Source organism: Bidens hawaiensis, unplaced genomic scaffold (assembly GCF_021521415.1).
Source record: "Bidens hawaiensis isolate Kalapana, Puna unplaced genomic scaffold, B.hawaiensis_p1.1 tig00000326_1, whole genome shotgun sequence".
NCBI classification, from domain to species: Eukaryota; Viridiplantae; Streptophyta; class Magnoliopsida; order Asterales; family Asteraceae; genus Bidens; species Bidens hawaiensis.
Genome location: NW_027491025.1, coordinates 4,047,007 through 4,066,386, shown reverse-complemented (window position 1 = coordinate 4,066,386; position 19,380 = coordinate 4,047,007). Strand labels below are relative to the sequence as shown.

The 19,380-nt window shown below is 36.7% G+C and overlaps 1 protein-coding gene across 1 annotated transcript; it reads right to left on the bottom strand.

Moving 5' to 3' along the window:
• Nucleotides 1–7,282: 7,282 nt before the first annotated feature.
• LOC143621824 (glutathione transferase GST 23-like) lies at nucleotides 7,283–17,816 on the bottom strand. Its single transcript, XM_077093134.1, has 3 exons — nucleotides 17,694–17,816; nucleotides 8,177–8,386; nucleotides 7,283–7,963 (listed from the first exon to the last, which is right to left on the bottom strand). Exons 1-3 carry the CDS (start codon nucleotides 17,814–17,816, stop codon nucleotides 7,616–7,618), a joined length of 681 nt encoding a protein of 226 aa, XP_076949249.1. The 3' UTR covers nucleotides 7,283–7,615.
• Between the last annotated feature and the right edge of the window lie 1,564 nt (nucleotides 17,817–19,380).

Below are 19,380 nucleotides of genomic sequence, written 5' to 3'. Positions count from 1 at the left end.
TTCTTAACCCTTGCCGCTGTTAGGGATGCCATTGGTTTGGCTTCCACCCACTTCGTGAAGTAGTCGATGGCTACTATTAAAAACTTGACGTGTCCCGGGGCTTCAGGTAAAGGTCCCATTATATCGATAGCCCTTTATTTGAAGTTCCCATTACTTGTACAGAAAACAAAAAAATTTGATACTTTGAAGTTTTTTCTCGCGGAGCAGATATCCGAGCTTGCGGATAAGGAGGACGGCATAGAGTAGTTGAAAGCTCTACTTGATTTTGAAGGAGAAGATGAAGAATCACAAGATGATGCGGAAGATAAAAAAGACCAAGACGTAGCATCATAGATATAAATTTTCTTCCTTGTAATTAAGATCTCTTTGTAATCCCTTTTGATAAGTAATAAGAAGTTTTGTTATCCGATACACTTTGTCTTATTCTTCATAATGTAAGTGTTTATAGGATCTTCTTGGTTGTCAATAGAGGATTACATAATAATACACATTATATACAAATGAAATAAAATTTCCATAGATCAGGCATAAGCCGAATTACAAAAGATGAAATTACATTTTTCTGCTAATCTATTTGGGCGCGCATGCCAAAAAGGAAAAAACGTACTACATGTAACACTTCTTTAATTGGGCCCCATTCCAAGTTCTAGGGATCTCAGTCCCGTCCAACTTTTCTAACTTGTAGGCACCTTTAGATAACACTTGTTTAACTCTATAAGGTCCTTCCCAAGTCGGGGCCAACTTGCCCGGAGGCCTCATTGTTGCCTTAGACAAAGTCTCCCGCATCAAACTCAGATTTCTAGACCCGCGAATTATAATATTTTTGCAATTGGTGTTTATAATTGTGCTCGTGGGTCGATGCCAGTTCTCTCCTCTCTTCGAGGAGGTCGAGATTCATCCGAAGTTCATAATCATTGTCGTCGATCAATAAAAATCTTGCGGATGGAATCCCAATCTCAGCCGGAATCATGGCTTCTGTGCCGTAGGCTAAACTAAAGGGTGTCTCAGAATTACTAGAATTCTTTTGGGTGCGGAAGGCCCAAAGTACATGGGGCAACTCGTCAACCCAACCCGTCCGTTTAGTTCCCAATCGTGCTTTGATTCCTTCCTTGATTGTCCGGTTGGTTCTCTCAACCTGACCATTCGCTTGCGGGTGGGCTACCGATATGAAAATTTGTGAGATCTGCAGTTCTTTCAACCATTCCTGTAGCCCACTATCTGCGAATTGGGTACCGTTATCACTAACTAGTCCCAGCAGAAGACCAAACCGACAGGTTATGAATTCCCACAGGAATTTCTTAACCCTTGCCGCTATTAGGGATGCCATTGGTTTGGCTTCCACCCACTTCGTGAAGTAGTCGATGGCTACTATTAAAAACTTGACGTGTCTCGGGGCTTCAGGTAAAGGTTCCATTATATCGATAGCCCATTTCTCGAACGACCTTGCTGAAGTGACTGGAACGAGTTCGTTCTTTGGTCGTAGCGTGTTGGGGGCATGACGTTGGCATGAATCACACTTCCTGATTTCATGCACAGCGTTCAGATGCATTCCCGGCCAGTAATACCCAGCATTCATCAGTTTCGCTACGACCATATGCGGGCCCGCGTGAAGACCACAGATGCCTTCGTGAACTTCTCTGATTAAATAGTTTGCATCCTCGGCATCCACGCATCGCAGCAACGGACCGAGGAAGTAACGTCGGTATAAAACACCGTCATGCATCTGATAGTTCAATCTTTGTGTTTTATCTCTCGGGCCGCAGTTTTTCCTTCTGGGAGGGCTCCTGATGACAGGTATGCTATGATAGGTATCGTCCAAGATTCCACTCCGGTTTTGTGGGACAGATGGGCGATCCGGTATTTCAATGCGGATGTCTTTAGCGAAATGTTCGAAATGCATTGAAGCCAGCTTACTAAGAGCATCTGCTGACTTGTTTTCGCTTCGTTTTATGTGAATCACTTTGCATCAAGAAAACTGAAGCATCAAATCTTTCGCATGTGACACGTATGAAGCAATTATGTCATTCTTTGCTTCGTACGTGCCATTGATCGGTCCCGCAATTAACATGGAATCCACGTGGGCTTCCAAGTATTTCACCCCCAGCTTTTTGGCTATCCGCAGGCCCGCCAGGAAAGCCTCGTACTCCGCCTTGTTGTTAGTACTCTTGAAGTCTAACTTTATGGCGTATGTAAATTCATGGCCTTCGGGATTGACTAGCCCGAGGCCTGCGCCTGATCACTCGCTGCTTGAAGCCCCATCCGTGAATAGTGACCAAATCTGTCCCTGTTCCGGAAGTGCTTGGGGTTGCTGTTCGATCAAATATTCTTTTTCTTTGTGTCGCGGGACCTCCGTTAAGAAGTCCGCTAACACCTGCCCCTTAATTGCTGGCCTGGGTTTGTATTCTATCGCATGTTCACCCAGATCGATGGCCCATTTCGCCAATCGCCCAGGCAATTCTGCTTTACTTAGAACGTTCTTTAGTTTATACCCAGTTAACACGTTGATAGGATGCCCTTGGAAGTACTTGCGGAGGCGTCGGGCAGCGTAGACCAGTGCTAAAACGAGTTTTTCCAACATCGAATATCTAGTCTCAAGGTTTGACAATGTTCTGCTGACGTAGTAGATCGGTGTTTGAACATTCTTTCTATCCGTCAGGAGGACAGCCCCGATTGCAATGTCTGATGCTGACAAGTATAGCGTCAAAGGTTCCCCCGCGGAGGATGCTGTCAACATGGGCAATTCCATCAAACACTTTTTGACCTCCAAGAAAGCTTGTTCTGCTTCCGCGGTCCATTTAAATTGTGATTTCTTGAGGTAGTTTCTCAATGTTGAGATGAACGGATAGGATTTGGCTGCATGATTCGCCAAAAATCGATTCAAGGCAACCAATCGACCATTAAGCGTCTGAACCTCTTTGAGGGAGGAGGGAGAAGGCATGCAGGCTACAGCTTGGACTTTATCTGGATTAGCTTTGAAGCCTGCACTAGTAACAATTACACCAAGAAATTTCCCTTCTTCCATTCTGAACGAACATTTGGCTGGATTCAACTTCATGTTGATACTCCTCAAAGTTTCGAATGTCTCCTCGATGTCTCTCAACATTTAATCTTCTTCAATGCTTTTGATTACAAGGTCGTCCATGTAAACTTCCAAGTTTCGACCAATCTGATTCTTAAATGCTATGTCCATCAATCGTTGATACGTGGCCCTCACGTTTTTTAGACCGAATGGCATCAATTTATAGCAAAACGTGCCCTGGTCCGTTCGAAATGCAGTCTTGTCTTCATCTGCCGCTGCCATGCGGAGTTGATAATAACCTTTGTAAGCATCTAAAAAAACATTTGAATTTAAACGGAGCCACTGCATCAACTTTCAAATCAATTTCTGGCAACGGATAACAGTCCTTGGGACACGCCTTGTTTAGATCCTTGAAATCTATGCACATCCGCCATATCCCACTGCTCTTAGGAACAATGACCTGGTTGGCGGCCCAAGTCTAATATTGAATTGGACGAAGAATTCCTGCAAGTAAGAGGTCCTGCACTTGCTCATTCATTGCTTTTGTTTGCTCCGGACCCATCTTACGTTTTTTTCTGAACAATTGGTGTGAACATCGGGTTGACCCTCAGTTATGTTCCGCAATAGTCCGCGGGACACCAGTCATGTACGCAGGTTGCCATGCGAAAAGATCAACGTTCTTTGTTATTAGTTGTTTCAAAAAAGTCCTAACTATCTCAGAGATAGCAGGTCCAATTGTTACAGTTTGTTCTTGGAATTTCTTGTTCAACACCCATTTCTCCGGCTCAGTCCTTTGAGTGTGTTTCGGGATTTTGCTGGGCTTTGAGCTTTCTGTTGCGAAGTAATGTCGATTAACGTGAATTATCGCTACACCGGTAGGGTTGGAACCCCTACCGCACCGTGAGCTGTGGATGGGTGAGCATTAAAGTCATCGATTGCTTCTCGCCCTAAGATGATGTCATGTTTGGAAGTTGCTGGAAGAACCAAAAACTCAACTTCCTCGGTTCTTGAATGAATCCCGTCACTTAAAGTGACTGGGAAGGAAATTACCCCTCGCGGGTGCATTACCTCCCCTCCAAATCCATATACGAGATCATGAATAGGCTTCAATCTCTCTTTATCTTCCTCATCCAGTTGCTCAAAGCACTGTTCGTACATGATGTCAGATGTACTACCAGTGTCGAAGAAAACATATTGGGAATGATAGTGGCCGAAGAGAGTAGTGATGATCAAGGGGTTCTTGTTACTGGGACCTCCTTTGATTCATGGAAAAATCATTGGCTCATTCTTCCACTCTTCATCATCGTACTCACGTCTTTTCCCTCCCACCTTATATCCGCCTTGGAACATATGAACGTTTAAGTCCTTGACTTGCTTTTTTGGCGGGCCCTGGTTATCTCGCGCGGGAGCCTTATCAGTCCCGGGCTTTCCACCTTTCACTAAATGTCCAAGTTTCCCGGATTTTACAGCCGCCTCAATTTCGCTTTTTAAAGCATTGCATTCGTTTGTGTTGTGACCTATGTCATCGTGAAACGAACAATGTTTTTTGGTATCAAGGAATGACCTCTTTGTGAGTGGCTGCGGTTTCCTAAAATTCACATTCTCTGTGGTGAGAATTTCAGCGGGAGAAAGTGGAGTCCAACTGTTGGGACCTCGATTCGAGGGTCCCGCTTTGTTCTTATTACCAATGAGGGATCTTGCATCAAATGGCTTTGATACCTCCGTGTTTGGCTGAAGTCTTGACCATATTGGCCCCTTTGCCTGCTTATTGGGTCGTGGAGTTTGAAATTCTACCTTAAATTTCTGCTTTGAATTATTGTACCCCAATGTTTTTTCAGTTCTGGCAAACAACTTTGCCGCGGTCATGATATCGTCCCATTCTTTTAGCATTCCATCCCTACCTGTTAATGTGCGGATCAACGCATCACACTTGACATTCTTGCTGAAAGCACCACGAAGCATGTCCTTGCTGATCCCACCAATGTTCAGACTTTCGTCGTTGAACTGGGTAACGAAGTCTTCCACGGATTCGTTATCTCGGCGGATAACATCCAAAATTTCTGACTGGTCACGAGTATGCTTCTTCTGCTGGCTGAACTGTTGAGAAAATTTTTTCACCAGATCATGCCAGCTAGAGATTTGACCGTCAGGTAACTTTTCAAACCATTCTCTTGCTGCCCCTGTTAGTGTCAATGCTAACATGTGACAATAATAGGGGAGCGTCCATCCGCTCACACCCCTTACCGCCACGAAGTTTTGAAGATGATCGCTTGGATCAGTCATACCATTGTATTTTCCCACCGATGTAGGTATCTTAGCATTAATAGGAAACGGTGCTGTCGCAATGCTTGCCATAAATTTCAATTTCTTGGCAAAGGCTGCTGGGCGGTATGGTTTAGTGAAATCTTCCTCTGCATCGCTATGATACTCAGTGTGACGGACTACGTCCCGCGGATGACTGCTTCTTTCCCGCGAGCGCATCCTGCTGTCACCAGTGTAGAAACTGAAGTCTCCTGGATGATAAGTTGAATCGTAACTATCATACTCATCTACGTAGGATGGCATCCGCATGTCCATGCGAGGACGAGGGCGCAACCTTCGTAGTTCACCAAACCCTTGTTTCGTCTGTTGACTGTAACGGGTTTTACTTCCTCTCACAGTCTGTGGAGGAGAAAGAGATCTCCGAGGAGATTCTTTATAAGTCAAAGTGCGAGCATGAAAACTTTCATTGCGCACCCTACACTCATATTCAACTTTCAGGTTCTCTTGCTGGATGTGGAGCCACTCTTCCGGAGAAAGTGGTCCCCTAGATCTAGAATTATGGCGCTGAATTCTCGCCAGATCAGAATCGGCTGAGTCATCCTCCAGATCTAATACTGATTGATTTCGGCGAGTGTCTCTCTTAATTCGTCCAAGGTCACTCAGATTGGAACCTTCTGGTGCTGTAACACGTCCCAAATTAGTGGGGGTTAGCCCAATTGGTGCAGTGACACGTTCGAGGGTACGACCACCCTGTGTTGTATCGGTGGTTCGTGAACCTGGAGCCGTGACACGTGCAAAAACACTTGAAGCAAAACCTTCAGGTATTTCCATGTTAGTAACACGTGAAGTAGGTGCAGAAGTTCCCGTCGGCCCCTCAGGAAGTTTACTCATATTGAACGAACCAAAAAAAAACGAAAATTTTATGCAATTCTAACACCAAAACGGATGGCGCCAATGAAGAAACACGAATCCGTTCCACTAACCGGGTCCTGGATCCAATGAGTCCACAGGGTAGGATACAAATAATACGATAACAACCAACACAATATGAGTACAACTTCCTAAAGTCTAGTGATCAGAACCTGCAAAACAGACACTGTGAGTCTTGTTACGGGAAGGACAGGAGGGGGGGTCTACCCGTAATCACCCTCCGGTGTGAGAATCAGTATTGTTCCTAAGAGAGAAAAGTACTAAAGTAAACAGAGTAAGTACAGCGAGAGTATATGTGAGTGAATGAATACCTCATGTAGTTTGACAAGGTATTTATAGCCGAAGGATGTGGGAAGGTGATTGGGCCAGCTGTCCCTTTCTAGAAGATCTCAGTAACCGTCTGGACGCGTGTCTCTTTGTAATAGGTTGAGCTATACGTCTCATGTGCATAGGTATAACAACCTGGACACGCGTCACTTCATGATAGGACGAATCAAACCCTGGCCATGTGCACGGTTATAACAACTTGGCCAGGTATCCTTCATTCATTAGCTGATAGGTCACGTATTCTTCAAGTAACAATCGTGGTTATTCTTCTAGAAGGTAATTAGTTGTTATTTACAGTTGTCCTGTTGGCATTGCCTTCCGGTCGTTTTAGCGGACAGACGTCCTATCTCGCGGATGACTTCTGAGGGTGCCTAGATGCTTCCGAGTGGTGTAAGGATGTTCTTCCTCTACCATGTTGTGCGGGTGATCCGTATGTTCCGCGGGTGGCATATGAGGGGTTCCTCTCCTACCCGCGGATGGTACTTAAGGGTATTTGGGCCTTTTTGGTACCCTACCTCTATACTTTCAATTAGTGTTCACCTCTATTATGTCACTACTAAATCATAAAAAGTTTTCAACAAATTATAGTGATAAAAAGGGTTTCCCGAAAACCTACCATGTTCTAATCAAACATGAACTGTCCTTCGATTCCTAGACTAATAGTCTATGGCAAAAACGTTGGGCAGAAAACCTCTCGATTCCTAGAGAAGTAGGTCATTTGTAATTGAATTTTTATCACATATAACCTTAGGCAAAAACCTCTACGGATAAACAATCACACCAACATAAAATTTATGTTGCCCCTTGATCATGTGATCAACATAACATGACTAGAACTACATATTGCTTCTCGTTCTACTATTTTTGTAGCGTTGTGATAAGATATTTTTAAGCAAACAACATAGCAATTATTTGGCAGAATCCTATATATAAAAAATTCATAATCACAAGTTCAACAAGGACATGGTATTTATTTCAAAATTTAGAGTATGCAAGTTCAAAATAAAAACAAACATGTAACAATGTAACAATTATCATGCTCTTATGAAACTTGTCTCACTAATTTCTGCATTAAACTTATTTGCTACTGCTTTCTCTGTTTTCTTGAAACTTAGCTATAAGAGTTTCTTGATCAGGCCAACTTTCCTTAATTGCGGGGATCTCAAGGAACCTATCCTTCCATGCACATAAGTTTGGAAATGAATCTTCATCAAGCAACTTCAGACCGGTTACCACTTCTAAGGGGCGGGAATTTTCGGCGAGCCACCCAAAAGCTATATCTAAAAACCCGAAGCTTTCCCCGCTTAAGAACTTCTTTTCACTTAGCAGTTGTTCTATGCGTTTTAGATGGGCCAACGTCGTTTCTTTGGCTTCCTCTTGATCCTTCCCTTTCTTCATAACATAACCAAAGAATGATGGCAAAACCTAGTTTTCAAAGAGCATAGATCAAAACTCAAAAGGCGCACATCAAGGATTCTATAAAATTAATAGTTATAAATGATTAAACTGCTAATAATGTTTTGAAAAATCATTATCGTTACACTAATAATCTAACTCTTTAAATAAAAACAATGCAGAGTATTAAACCAGATGATAAAACATGCATAACCGAGTATGATTTTTGCTAATTAGTTATACCTCCTCATCACCATATCTCGCCCAGAAACGTTCTTTGGCTTTGTCGAGCGGATCTTTAGGTAACAAGGGACACGTGTTCTTCCAGGTCTCGTCAATGTACTCAAGAATCACAAGTGATTCACATATGGGTATCTCATTGTGCACTAGTACAGGCACCTTCTTGTGAATAGGGTTGTACTTTAAGAGTTCAGGACTCTTATTAGCAAGATCCTTTTAACGAACGGGCTTGACCATGTCCCGAATAGCTTCACCTTTTCCATATCTCTAGATACCCTTGTTTAGTTATGAATCACTAGCTTGGTCCTTTTTTATAGCAGGTTTTTTGGGAATAATTTATTCGTATTACCTTGTTAGTAACTAAACGTCTAAACCTAGTACATTGTATATTGCACCAAATAGCATCACTTCTTTAATCTTGTTGGACAACAAGAATAATTGACCGAGTCATATATGGAACATAGGATTATTATTTGTTAGAAGCATGTCTGAAATCTCTACTAGAGACCCCGACTTTAAGGGTCTTCAAACTATATTTGATTTTAAAATAGTTTTCTTAAGGTAGTTTACGTCCCATAACTCTTTTAGCCCAAAATTAAACTTCGATGAACAATCCCCGAATGATTAAATTTGATTGTGCTTTTGGCACCTTAGACTAATTCATCATCTTCCATTAAGACAGTGGACAAAGTTAGCTTAAGGGACCAAACCCACAAACAAATTCAAACTTTTGGAGCAAAAAGAAATAACACATATTTTTATTTTATTTTTGCCTTTTATATTACTTATAAAATTTATATATTTAGTTTTTCTATTTTTTATATTCTTCTTGTAATTAACTCACATATTTAAACAATTAATTAACCAAAAATGCTTAACTTTTTGTGTTTATTTCCGTTTGGTAACCACCCGCCGCAACGTGCGAGTTTGGTACCGTAAGTATGGATGTTACGTAAAATAAACAATGAAAGGAAATGTTCTGATACCTTTTTTTTCTTTGACTACGATTATGTTTTAGATTTTCTCATTTGTTTGCTTTGCAATAACGAATACATGAAAACCCAAAAACTTAATTAACGCCTGTTATGAACGTTGCGGTCCAAGCCCAGTTTACATCTATGAGACCACAAAAAACCAACCAAGCGGGCCCAATTCAAGTGTTAGTAAAAGCCCAACAAGGAAATTGATAGAAGCAAGTTATAAGCACGGGTAAAAGACGATGTAGGCGAGAATGAACTTGAATGTGTGAACCCTCTTATTTCTCATCTCCATTCTCTCTGTAATAGTATTCTGATTTCTCATCCCCTTCTTGTATCCGTTCTTAAGATTCAATGAATATGAACCGATTACTTTATAGATATTTGTTTGCTTTGCAATAACAAATACATGAAAACCCAAAAACTTAATTAACATCATCTGCAACGCGCGGGTTTAGACTTGCTAGTTAATATAATAACAAATTATTAAACTTGCATAAATACTTTCATGAAGTTTTTATTGATGCATGAATAATAATATATTTATAATATAAACTAGCAAGATCAAACCTACGTGTTGGGGCTAACGTAACGTTTTTCGTATATCGTTAATCTATGAGGCCAACCGTAATCAAATTTTGATGCCATATATTCATTAGTTCAAAACTTTTATTTTAAGCTGAAATGACTATGTAATGTAAACCACATGGGAAAAAAAGGACAACTAGCTCTTTGCGTTATTTTCATGTTTATAATAAGTATAGTAAAAAAATCAGTAAACCATAACATTTATATTCTTCTATTCTTCAACCACAGAGAGCTTTTTCAATTACCACACGAGAACTAAAACACACAATTAAACCTACGACTTTGAAGTTATAACCAACTAGAGATAGTTGCCAAACATCACATCCCACAAATCGGTTAGATCAAAGTCGACCGTTCACGAAGATGTAAATCGATGTAAATCAGCCGGACAATGAAAGATGCCTGATGCCGGCCCCTTTGTTGCTTAGTTGAAGCCGGCGATTAAGATACAAGTTTCCAGGGTGAATTTGTATGTTGCTATTTGTCCCCAAGTTATACTGTTGATACCATTTTTTTGTTTAGTGTAGTTGAAAAGGTCAAAACGAATCGACTTGGTTCTAACCCCTTTATTTGTTCCTTATATAACTGTAAAACAAATAAAACAACGTAATAACAAAAGTTATAACATCTTATCTTACTATCCTATTAAAAATATATATGTGAACACATGACGCCATTCTATCATGTCCACGTAGCATCCCACATAAACTTACTAAGCTAGTTAAACAATATACAGATTCTTTTTTAGATTAGTGATAACAATAAGTTGATGATGAAACTATTAATGAAATTACCGATATTGTTATTGACAAATCATGTAGAGCAACTTTACCAATCATAAATTTCATTTTTAATTTTCAGTTCACCTCTTATACTATAAATAATCTTAAATATATATAAACGAAACCTTTGAAAGTTCTTTGATTATTCTCTACAATCTTTCAAACCACCAGATTGCTTTATTTGTAAATGAATGTTTCTCATTCATTTGACTCGAATTCATGGGTATGGGTATCACCAAACCAGGTAGCCCTTAAACGGGTTATAACACCTAATTAAATTAAAAATTAATCTCACCAAATATTTGATATGAAAATCTAATAAAATTGGGATACTCTAAAATTTAATATCCATTTTTTTAAAAAAGATTTTATTCCTAATTAAGAAACAATTATCTATATTATATATCTATATATAATATATATAAACGAAAACATAAAAATCCTACGTGTCGCGATGTGGTCGCTCCCCCTTTTTTTGGAGTCACCAGATTTGCTTGATTTTTAAATGGAGAATCCTCATGCATTTGACCCGAATTCATGGGTATGGGTCTTACCAAACCCATATATTCTTTAAACGGGTTATAACATCTCCATAAATAAAAAATTATTCTCACCAAATTATAAATTATTGATGTAAAAATCCTATAAAATAGGATATACTAAAAATTAATATCTTATTTATTTTAAAAAAGATATATATATTATCTAAATTAAAAAACCAATTTGATAGTAAAAAAAATAAACGGGTCTTGGATCTCATCAAACCATAAGTATATTATTAACTTTCATAAATATTATTTATAATTAAAAACCAATTTTATAGTAAAAGAAATAAACGGGTTTTGGGTTTCATCAAAACCATATAATTTTTAAACTGAGTTATTACATCTCATTTATTTGTCAAATAATTTATCATCAAACTATAAGTATATTATTAACTTTCATAGAATAAAAAAATATAAATAAAAAAAATAAATAAATATTAGAACAAATAATATAAAACAAACCCCGTAATACGGGAGATAAAAACTAGTTATATATAAAGGAAGAGTGATGGATACCAATGTAATATTTATATATAAAGGAAGAGTGATGTACACCAAGGTAATTTCATAATTGCATGACAAGGACAAAAGAGTCATTGCATAATTGGCAAGAAAAATAATTTACCAATATCTTCATCCGTTTTTAAAGCTTTCGGTACAACTTAATGAAACTTCATATTTTGTAAGATTACTTATATATCCTTTAATCATTCAAAAGGTTCTTAACTACATTAAGTGCATATATATGACATAAATTGGATAAACCACAAAAGCACACCAAATTTCTAATTTCAATCAATATATTTATTCATATATTAATTTTCCACACACACGCACACGATCACTACTTGTTTGATCATCAATTTGTTTTGCATGTCTAACAATAATTAGTGGGCGACTAGGCATGTAATACTGATCCTTTGTGGTTAGAATAAGACTTTTCTTGATTTTTTTGGTGACATTTTGTAACAAAGAACAATTTTAGATGAACATTGTCTAATCCATCATTTGTTTAAAAGGTATCTTATTTTCATTACATAATATTAATTATGTTATAAGTACGTTATTATGATGACTATCCACATTCTTAATTCTCGTATTTCATTATGTTTGTATTAACTCTATTAGCCTATATATAGTGGCTTGGTGTACTTATATTAGATATACATACATACATACATACATACATACATACCAATAAATAAGCACCTCCCTTTTCTCTACTTCTCATGTTCTCTATACACTATGATAATACGCATATCCGATGTAGTTGATGTATATATATATATATATATATTTGAAAATGACATTCACCAATTTTGTTGTGCGAATTTAAACCAGAAACAAGGTGACCAGGTTAGTCTCATTTTCACATTGGGTAACTAAATCATAATAATCTTTCTTTTTTAAAATTTTCTCTTACAGCTTGTGAGTTAATTAGTTTTAAATATTCTTTTTGAATTTTGATTGATGATTAACCCAAGTTCTTGATTACAGACACCATATGCAGACTGATATGCATGTAGATTCATTCATATTTCATTATGGAGACACTATTTACAACAATCACAAGCACTTATTTTTGTAGTTGATAGCAACACCATAGATAGAGTTCTTAAGGGGATAAATTACCTACACGGTGTATTGAATGAGATAATTTGTATATTATTATTTTTATCATAATTATTATGTTACTAATTGTTGTCTTTTTGTTTGATAAATTTGTTTATGAGTTGGTAAATTTGTTTACGGGCACTTAAGAGGTTTTGTGATGACTTCGGAAGTTATAAAACCAATTGATAACAACACATGAGACATGATTCTAAATCGCTTTCATGTTTCTTGTCGTGTACTACAAGTCATTATTGGAACTTATATTTTGTGTTTCCTTCTAAGATAGAAACTTCCACAGCATACTGGTTTCTTTTATTTAACTTCTGCTTAAACTGCAGGCTCTCATGTTTCTACCAGAAAACTAGGTGATGTGTCATCTAACCTAATTATGCTTTCTTTTCATTTCTTTAATTGATTTAATTTTATGCCAATTGTCCGAGCTTAGGTCGTTTAAGAACAGTTGGAGGGTTCATGGTGGTTCGGTGTCTTCAAGAGCCATGTCTATAAATGAGGTGATCACTGCTGAGCCCATGATTCTTGTGACAACTTCCAAAAATTAGACTAATCTGGTAAATATCTTAACCGTAATCGCGTATTAATTAGTAAAATAAATATATAAGAATAATATTTTTGTCCAAAGTTTTTTATTTTAGTTGACTTTTAAAATATGGAACCCGAAAAAGTTCAATTTTGTCGTGTAGCGAACACTACACAGATTGACACCGGCTAACAACTCAGAAAAAAATAAATTCATAAACGTGTCTAGATGACTTCTAAAAATTAAATTTTATATTAGGATATTAGAGATACTATATAAACTTAATTTTAGAAGGTTCGAATCACAAAAATTAGAAAATAAGTTACCGAAAGCCAGTAGAGGACACCGTAAGGACCCGACATCAAGTTTTTAAGAAATTTATGTTTTTAGGCGGACATTGATTGTAATCTAATTTCGCTCAAAGTCTGACGAAAATATCGAAAACAGACTTTGTCTGGCTAGGTAAATTACGAGATACGTTAAACCTTAACACCTAGATAATACCATAAGCCTTATTATTTACCCAACCCTTCCCCCTCCCCCCTTGTTCGGCCGCCACTTTCACACAAACCCAAACCACCTCCCAAACCCACCACTAACATATTAAACACACACACACACACTCAATGATTAGATGGTTACTTGTAAACATATTTGTATGACAACACACTAACCTATACAATCCTAATCATCAATCCTATACCTCTTTCTCTCTCAATATAGCCGGCCACCACCATCATCCTATCATCTTACCATTTCAAAATTATCATACATCCATTGTTGAAGATTAAGAACCTTTGGTGAAGGATTAAGCAAAAACAAGAGATTAGGAAGCTAAGGAGATATAAGCTAGCACAAGACCATATTATATTTCCCTTAGTCACCAATCCGAAAATCCAAGGTAACCCACTTCAATGTTGGGTATATTAGTTGTTATATGATGTTTCTAGCTTGATTTTAGTATGCTTGATGATGTGCATGCAAGTGTAATATGAATGTATGAATGCATGTGTGTGAGCCGTGAGTTTGTATGTGAATGTGAAAGATGGGTTTAGTTGATTGTATGAGTTATTATGGTCAGATTAAAGTTGCTCTAGATTGTCCTTAATAAGCTTACTTGAGTTTGTTTAACAAATGGGTTTAAGTATTGTTTTAATGATGAAAGTAAGTGTGTAAATGGCTAAAATATGGAAAATGGATTATGGGTAAAAACACCGACTTGAGCCTTGGGTTTTGGTTAGGGTAATGGTTTGAAGTTGTTAACTTGTTAATTATTAAAATGGTTAAGAATGATTGATAATTTTGAACACCCATTTAGTTGATTACTTGAAAAGTTGTAAGTAATATTAATAATGGGGTTAAAAAGGTGAATGGAATCTTGTAAAAGGGTTGATAAAATGGTGTAGAGATTTGTTCATTTGACCATTTTAAAAAGTTTACTTACACATGCATGTAATACAAAAACTTGATTTGATAATAAAGTGGATACTTGTCTTATATTGATTTTTGGTGTGGATTGAAGATGACAAATAAGGTGATTGAATGAGACATATGGAAAGGAATAAAATCAACTAGAAGTACTATGATTCATGAAACTTGGTAACTTAAACAAACAAGAATTTGTGTAAAGACTTACTAATAAAAGAAACTTTTTAAATTGTATATGATGTTTTGTAAGTTGGTTTGATAAGTAAACATAATCTTGTGTAAACAATTAAAGACTTGTGAATAGGATTGCATTAGTAAACTTTATTATGAAAATTGTTGGGTTAATAATAAGATTGTTAAAAGTGCTACTTGTTAATAATAGTAACTTTGTTAATGGGTAAATGAAAAACTAAGACTAAGTGTATAATAAATGTTAGAGTTTTTCTATCAAAGTAGTTGAATGAGATAGATATAAGTTATACCTAATTTCATTTGAAAGCTTGAAGTGAATGAAAGTTGTTAAAATAACCGAATTGCTAAATATAGAAACTTTGTTGTTAAAGAACCAAGAATATTTTTGTTTAAAGGATGATAATGGGATGGATTAAGATCATATTATGGGTGGTTAAGATCTGTAAAGTTTGATACATAAACACCTAGTAGAAATTATAGAAATAACATGTTCATTGTGTTGTTGAAAGCTTAAGCTAAGGCTTGAGCATGTGTGGTAAAAATTAGTTTTTGTGTGCATACTTGGTGCTAGATGATCAAACTTGAAAATACTGATATATAACTTGTTATTATATGTATATTTGCTGTACCAAATGGTTTAGTTTTGACATTATGACTTATATAGCTTGTGGGTAACATTAACGGTCGGAAAGTTCGACTTTTAACGTGAACCGACACGGGTTTTTGGAACTGATTTAGAACAGCTTCTAAAGTCATAATATTCTTATATTTAACATAAGTTTAAGTATAAGAAAAGTCAAATATAGCAAAACCTAAAACAACCCGGTTCGTGTCGCGAAAACCGACACGAAAACGATAAAATTAACGTTTTTAAGAAATCGGTAACTAAAATAAAAACCTTATCATTTTTATTGAAGAGCTAATAAAAATTTATTAAAAACTATATAAAAAGTGTTTTTGATAATTTAAAACTTAAAGTTTTCACGAATTGATAACCGGTTTGTTTTTAAGTTCAAAACCGACGAAACCGGCAAAACCGATAAAAACCGATTAAAATAAAGTCAAAATTGTAAATAAATTAAAAACTTAAAATTTTCAAAACACTCCAGCAACTAAAAGAAATAATTTTTATAAAATTATAGTATTTAATTTAAATTATTAAATAAAACAATATTTGGATGTTTATTACTTGTTTATAATTTAGGTGTTTATTATAGAATTACAAGTTAGTAACCTTTGTGTTGTGTGCTTTTGTGAACTCTTAGATTAAAGTTATATATATATTTCATATATAAATAAATATAGTTAACCAAGTTTGGTCAAACCCGAACTTAGAATTAACGAACGTGTACTAATATAGGACACGAGCGTTTGGACGAACACCGGAATCAAAAGTGAGTTCTTCCTCAGAAAAGAATATTGTATATTTATATTTTATTTATATATATTTTTGAAAACGCATTATACTTTACAAATTTTCGTCATTGTGGGATGAATCAATTTGGATAAATAACTGTTAACCAAATTAAGGGCACAGAAATGTTGGTAGATCTATCGGGGCGACGCCCCCCACTTCCATTCGCGTTGGGTTAAAAGTGGGAATATTTAGAGTATGGTACGTTTGTCATACACTCTTTGTACTCTTAGCTGGTTTACAACTAACGTTTTTTGTGCTTAAAGGTAAAATGCGGGTTTCGTTGTTGTTGTTTGTAAGGCCCCGTTACCGGTACCCTACTTTGGACGTTGGTTTTACACATTAACATAGTTCTAAATATCAGAGTTAATAAAAACATTCGCGGAATATTAAAAACATTCAAACTATTACATTACATGACCATTAATCCTTATCTTAACGAGCATTCAAATTATTTAAACATAAAACATTGTCTCTTTAAGATAGCATAACATTTCTTGGGATGACAGCTTCTTTAAGATCATGCCATGTGCTTCCCCTCATGCGAGCTGCCTCAGTCTACTCACCTGCGTGCATACTAAAAGTCAGCTACGCTGAGTGAGTTTTAGTTAAGCATACAACATACAATCTGTTCTCATACTTCCACACGTGCTCGAAGGTGTGTACACTGTTCATACTTTACTTTATATACATAACTATCCATACTATTTAAAGAGCCTTCCACCCTATAACCTCACAGATATTATAAGGGTCTGGTCCCCAACATCACAGATATTATTAGGGTCTAGTCCCTATCATCACAGATATTATAAGGGTCTGGTCCCTACCATCACAGATATTATAAGGGTCTGGTCCCTATCCTCACAGATATTATTAGGGCCTGGTCCCTATCATCACAGATATTATAAGGGTCTGGTCCCTATATTATTAGGGTCTGGTCCCTTTGTATCATACTATAGTAGAAACTCGATAAATTAATACTCGATTATTTAATAAACTCTCTAAGATAATAGTTTTTGTCGGTCCCGACTCGGGGATAGGGTGCTAAATTAATAATTCGCTAAAATTATAAGATAATACATTTTTGATAATTTCTTTAGACCCCATATAAAATATAAATTAATAATTCCTTATATATAGCATATTACATGAATGATTTATGAAGGTTTCCTGAAAAATGACTTAACTGTCTTTTGTTTTTTGTTGAAATCAATTTCCCCTTGAATCTCGTCTCTAATTTTCCTTAGCATGGTAAGAACTTCTGGTGTTGTTTTCTCATAGCTCAACAAGAAATTGTTCAATGTGATTGCCGCTTTAATAGCTTCGTTTCGCGAAGGGGGCTCCATTGTAGAACTTTCATCATCTTCTTCATCGATATCATCTTTATTAATTCCAACAACGCTTTCAATAATTTCTTCATTAGTCAACAACTGTGCAACTACATTTTCTTCTGGGTGAGTCGGAACATCTTCGACATCCATTGCATTGCGATAACCCAACTCTTTGATCAAATTTTGGAGTTCTTGAGTGCTTTCACCACCTTCATCTGAGTTCTCAAAAGTCATGTTATCTGTTGATCGAAGTTTACAATGATGAAAGCAGTTCGCAATTGTATTTGCAGGAACATCCATAGTCCATGCTGAAATTGCAAGATTAATTGCATCTAATACTATAAATTAATAAAATATTAATTAATATATAAATTATTAATTATTAATTTATCGATTAATTAATAACTCTTTTAATTAATAAATTTTGGTGGTCCCAAGTGTATTATTTTATAGAGTTTCTACTGTACTTTAACATACATGCCTTAATAACATGTGCAATATCTGAAGATCGTTCATGTACTAACGACATAACATACATAACATACATAACATACATCATTCATACATCATACATATATCAATCATATATTTAACTACCACCTGGCGGTACATACAATATCCGAAGATCGTTCACGCACCGTCAAGCAATCATCATACATAAATCTTACAAGGAATACACTTACCACTTAAGGTAAGTGTATTAACTATCACATCGAGTATGCATACAGCCTCGAAAACATAATAAGTAAATGGGGCTAGAAACTCACCTGAACTTGATTACGTTCACCATTAATTGTTATCACTTCCCTTAGCTGTGCTCGACTAACTGTATAACAATTAAACGTATCAATTAACTATCATTACTCACATCGCGTGTCTAGTCTAGTTATAACCCTCAACGAAAGGGGGTCCGGGGGCAGCGGGGTCTAGGGGTGGCAGCCCCTAGCAGGGTCCAAGGGGCAGAGCCCCTGGTTGGGGTTGAGCTGCTAGGTCAGCTTGGAAAAATTTTATTTCCATTAACTGTCTTAACACATTTTTCATTAGAGTTTTGAATCATTAATTAATTTACTAACTCAAAAGTTCAAGGGCTTCTTTGTAATTATATCATTATTTTTCTAAGTCCAAGGACCATTCTGTCATTTTGTTAAACGTCTAGTTCGTTACATTGCTCTTAACGAATTGGGTTATCATAACGAACTGGTCCTTGTAACGAATTGGACCTTATAACGAACCGGTATTTTTAACGAATTGGACCTTCTAGTTCGTTATCTCCTTTTAACGAATGACTATAACGAATTGGGGGCTAATTCGTTATCTTTTCCTTAACGAATCTGGATACGAACTAAGGCTAGTTCGTTAAGCTTCTTGTAACGAATCATATGACGAATTGCCTCTAATTCGTTAATTCTCCGTTAATGAATTAGGGTTAGGTAAGAAACATTCTCTGACATTCCCTTCCTCGTACCCGCCGCCTTTCCAGCGTCGTCATCGCCGGAAAACCGCGGGTTCGTCGGAAAAACGTATTCTTGCACCATTTTCACCGTTTTTCGTCCCATTCGATCCAGATCTGAGCTAGGGTGACCCCTAAGCTCATCTTAGGTTCGGTTTATACCCGATTCCACCCGGATCTCGTGACTTTAACGGTTTAAAGGTGTCGGCTCGTCGTTTCGCAACTAGATCTAATGGGTTTGAGCTCATACAATATCATACTATCATTACCTTGGATCGGGATCGGTTTTTTTTGGTGATTTCGGCTAGAGAGAGAGAGAAGATGAGAGAGAGCTAAGTGTGTGTTTTG

Coding starts and splice junctions, on each gene's coding strand:
- LOC143621824 (XM_077093134.1), bottom strand. CDS start 17,816: ATGACTTTTGAGAACTCAGATGAAGGTGGTGAAAGCACTCAAGAACTC. Junction 8,387..17,693: donor CGACTCACCCAGAAGAAAAT/GTAGTTGCACAG, acceptor GTTCGTTAAAAG/GATCTTGCTAATAAGAGTCC. Junction 7,964..8,176: donor CGAGATATGGTGATGAGGAG/GTATAACTAATT, acceptor TTTGAAAACTAG/GTTTTGCCATCATTCTTTGG.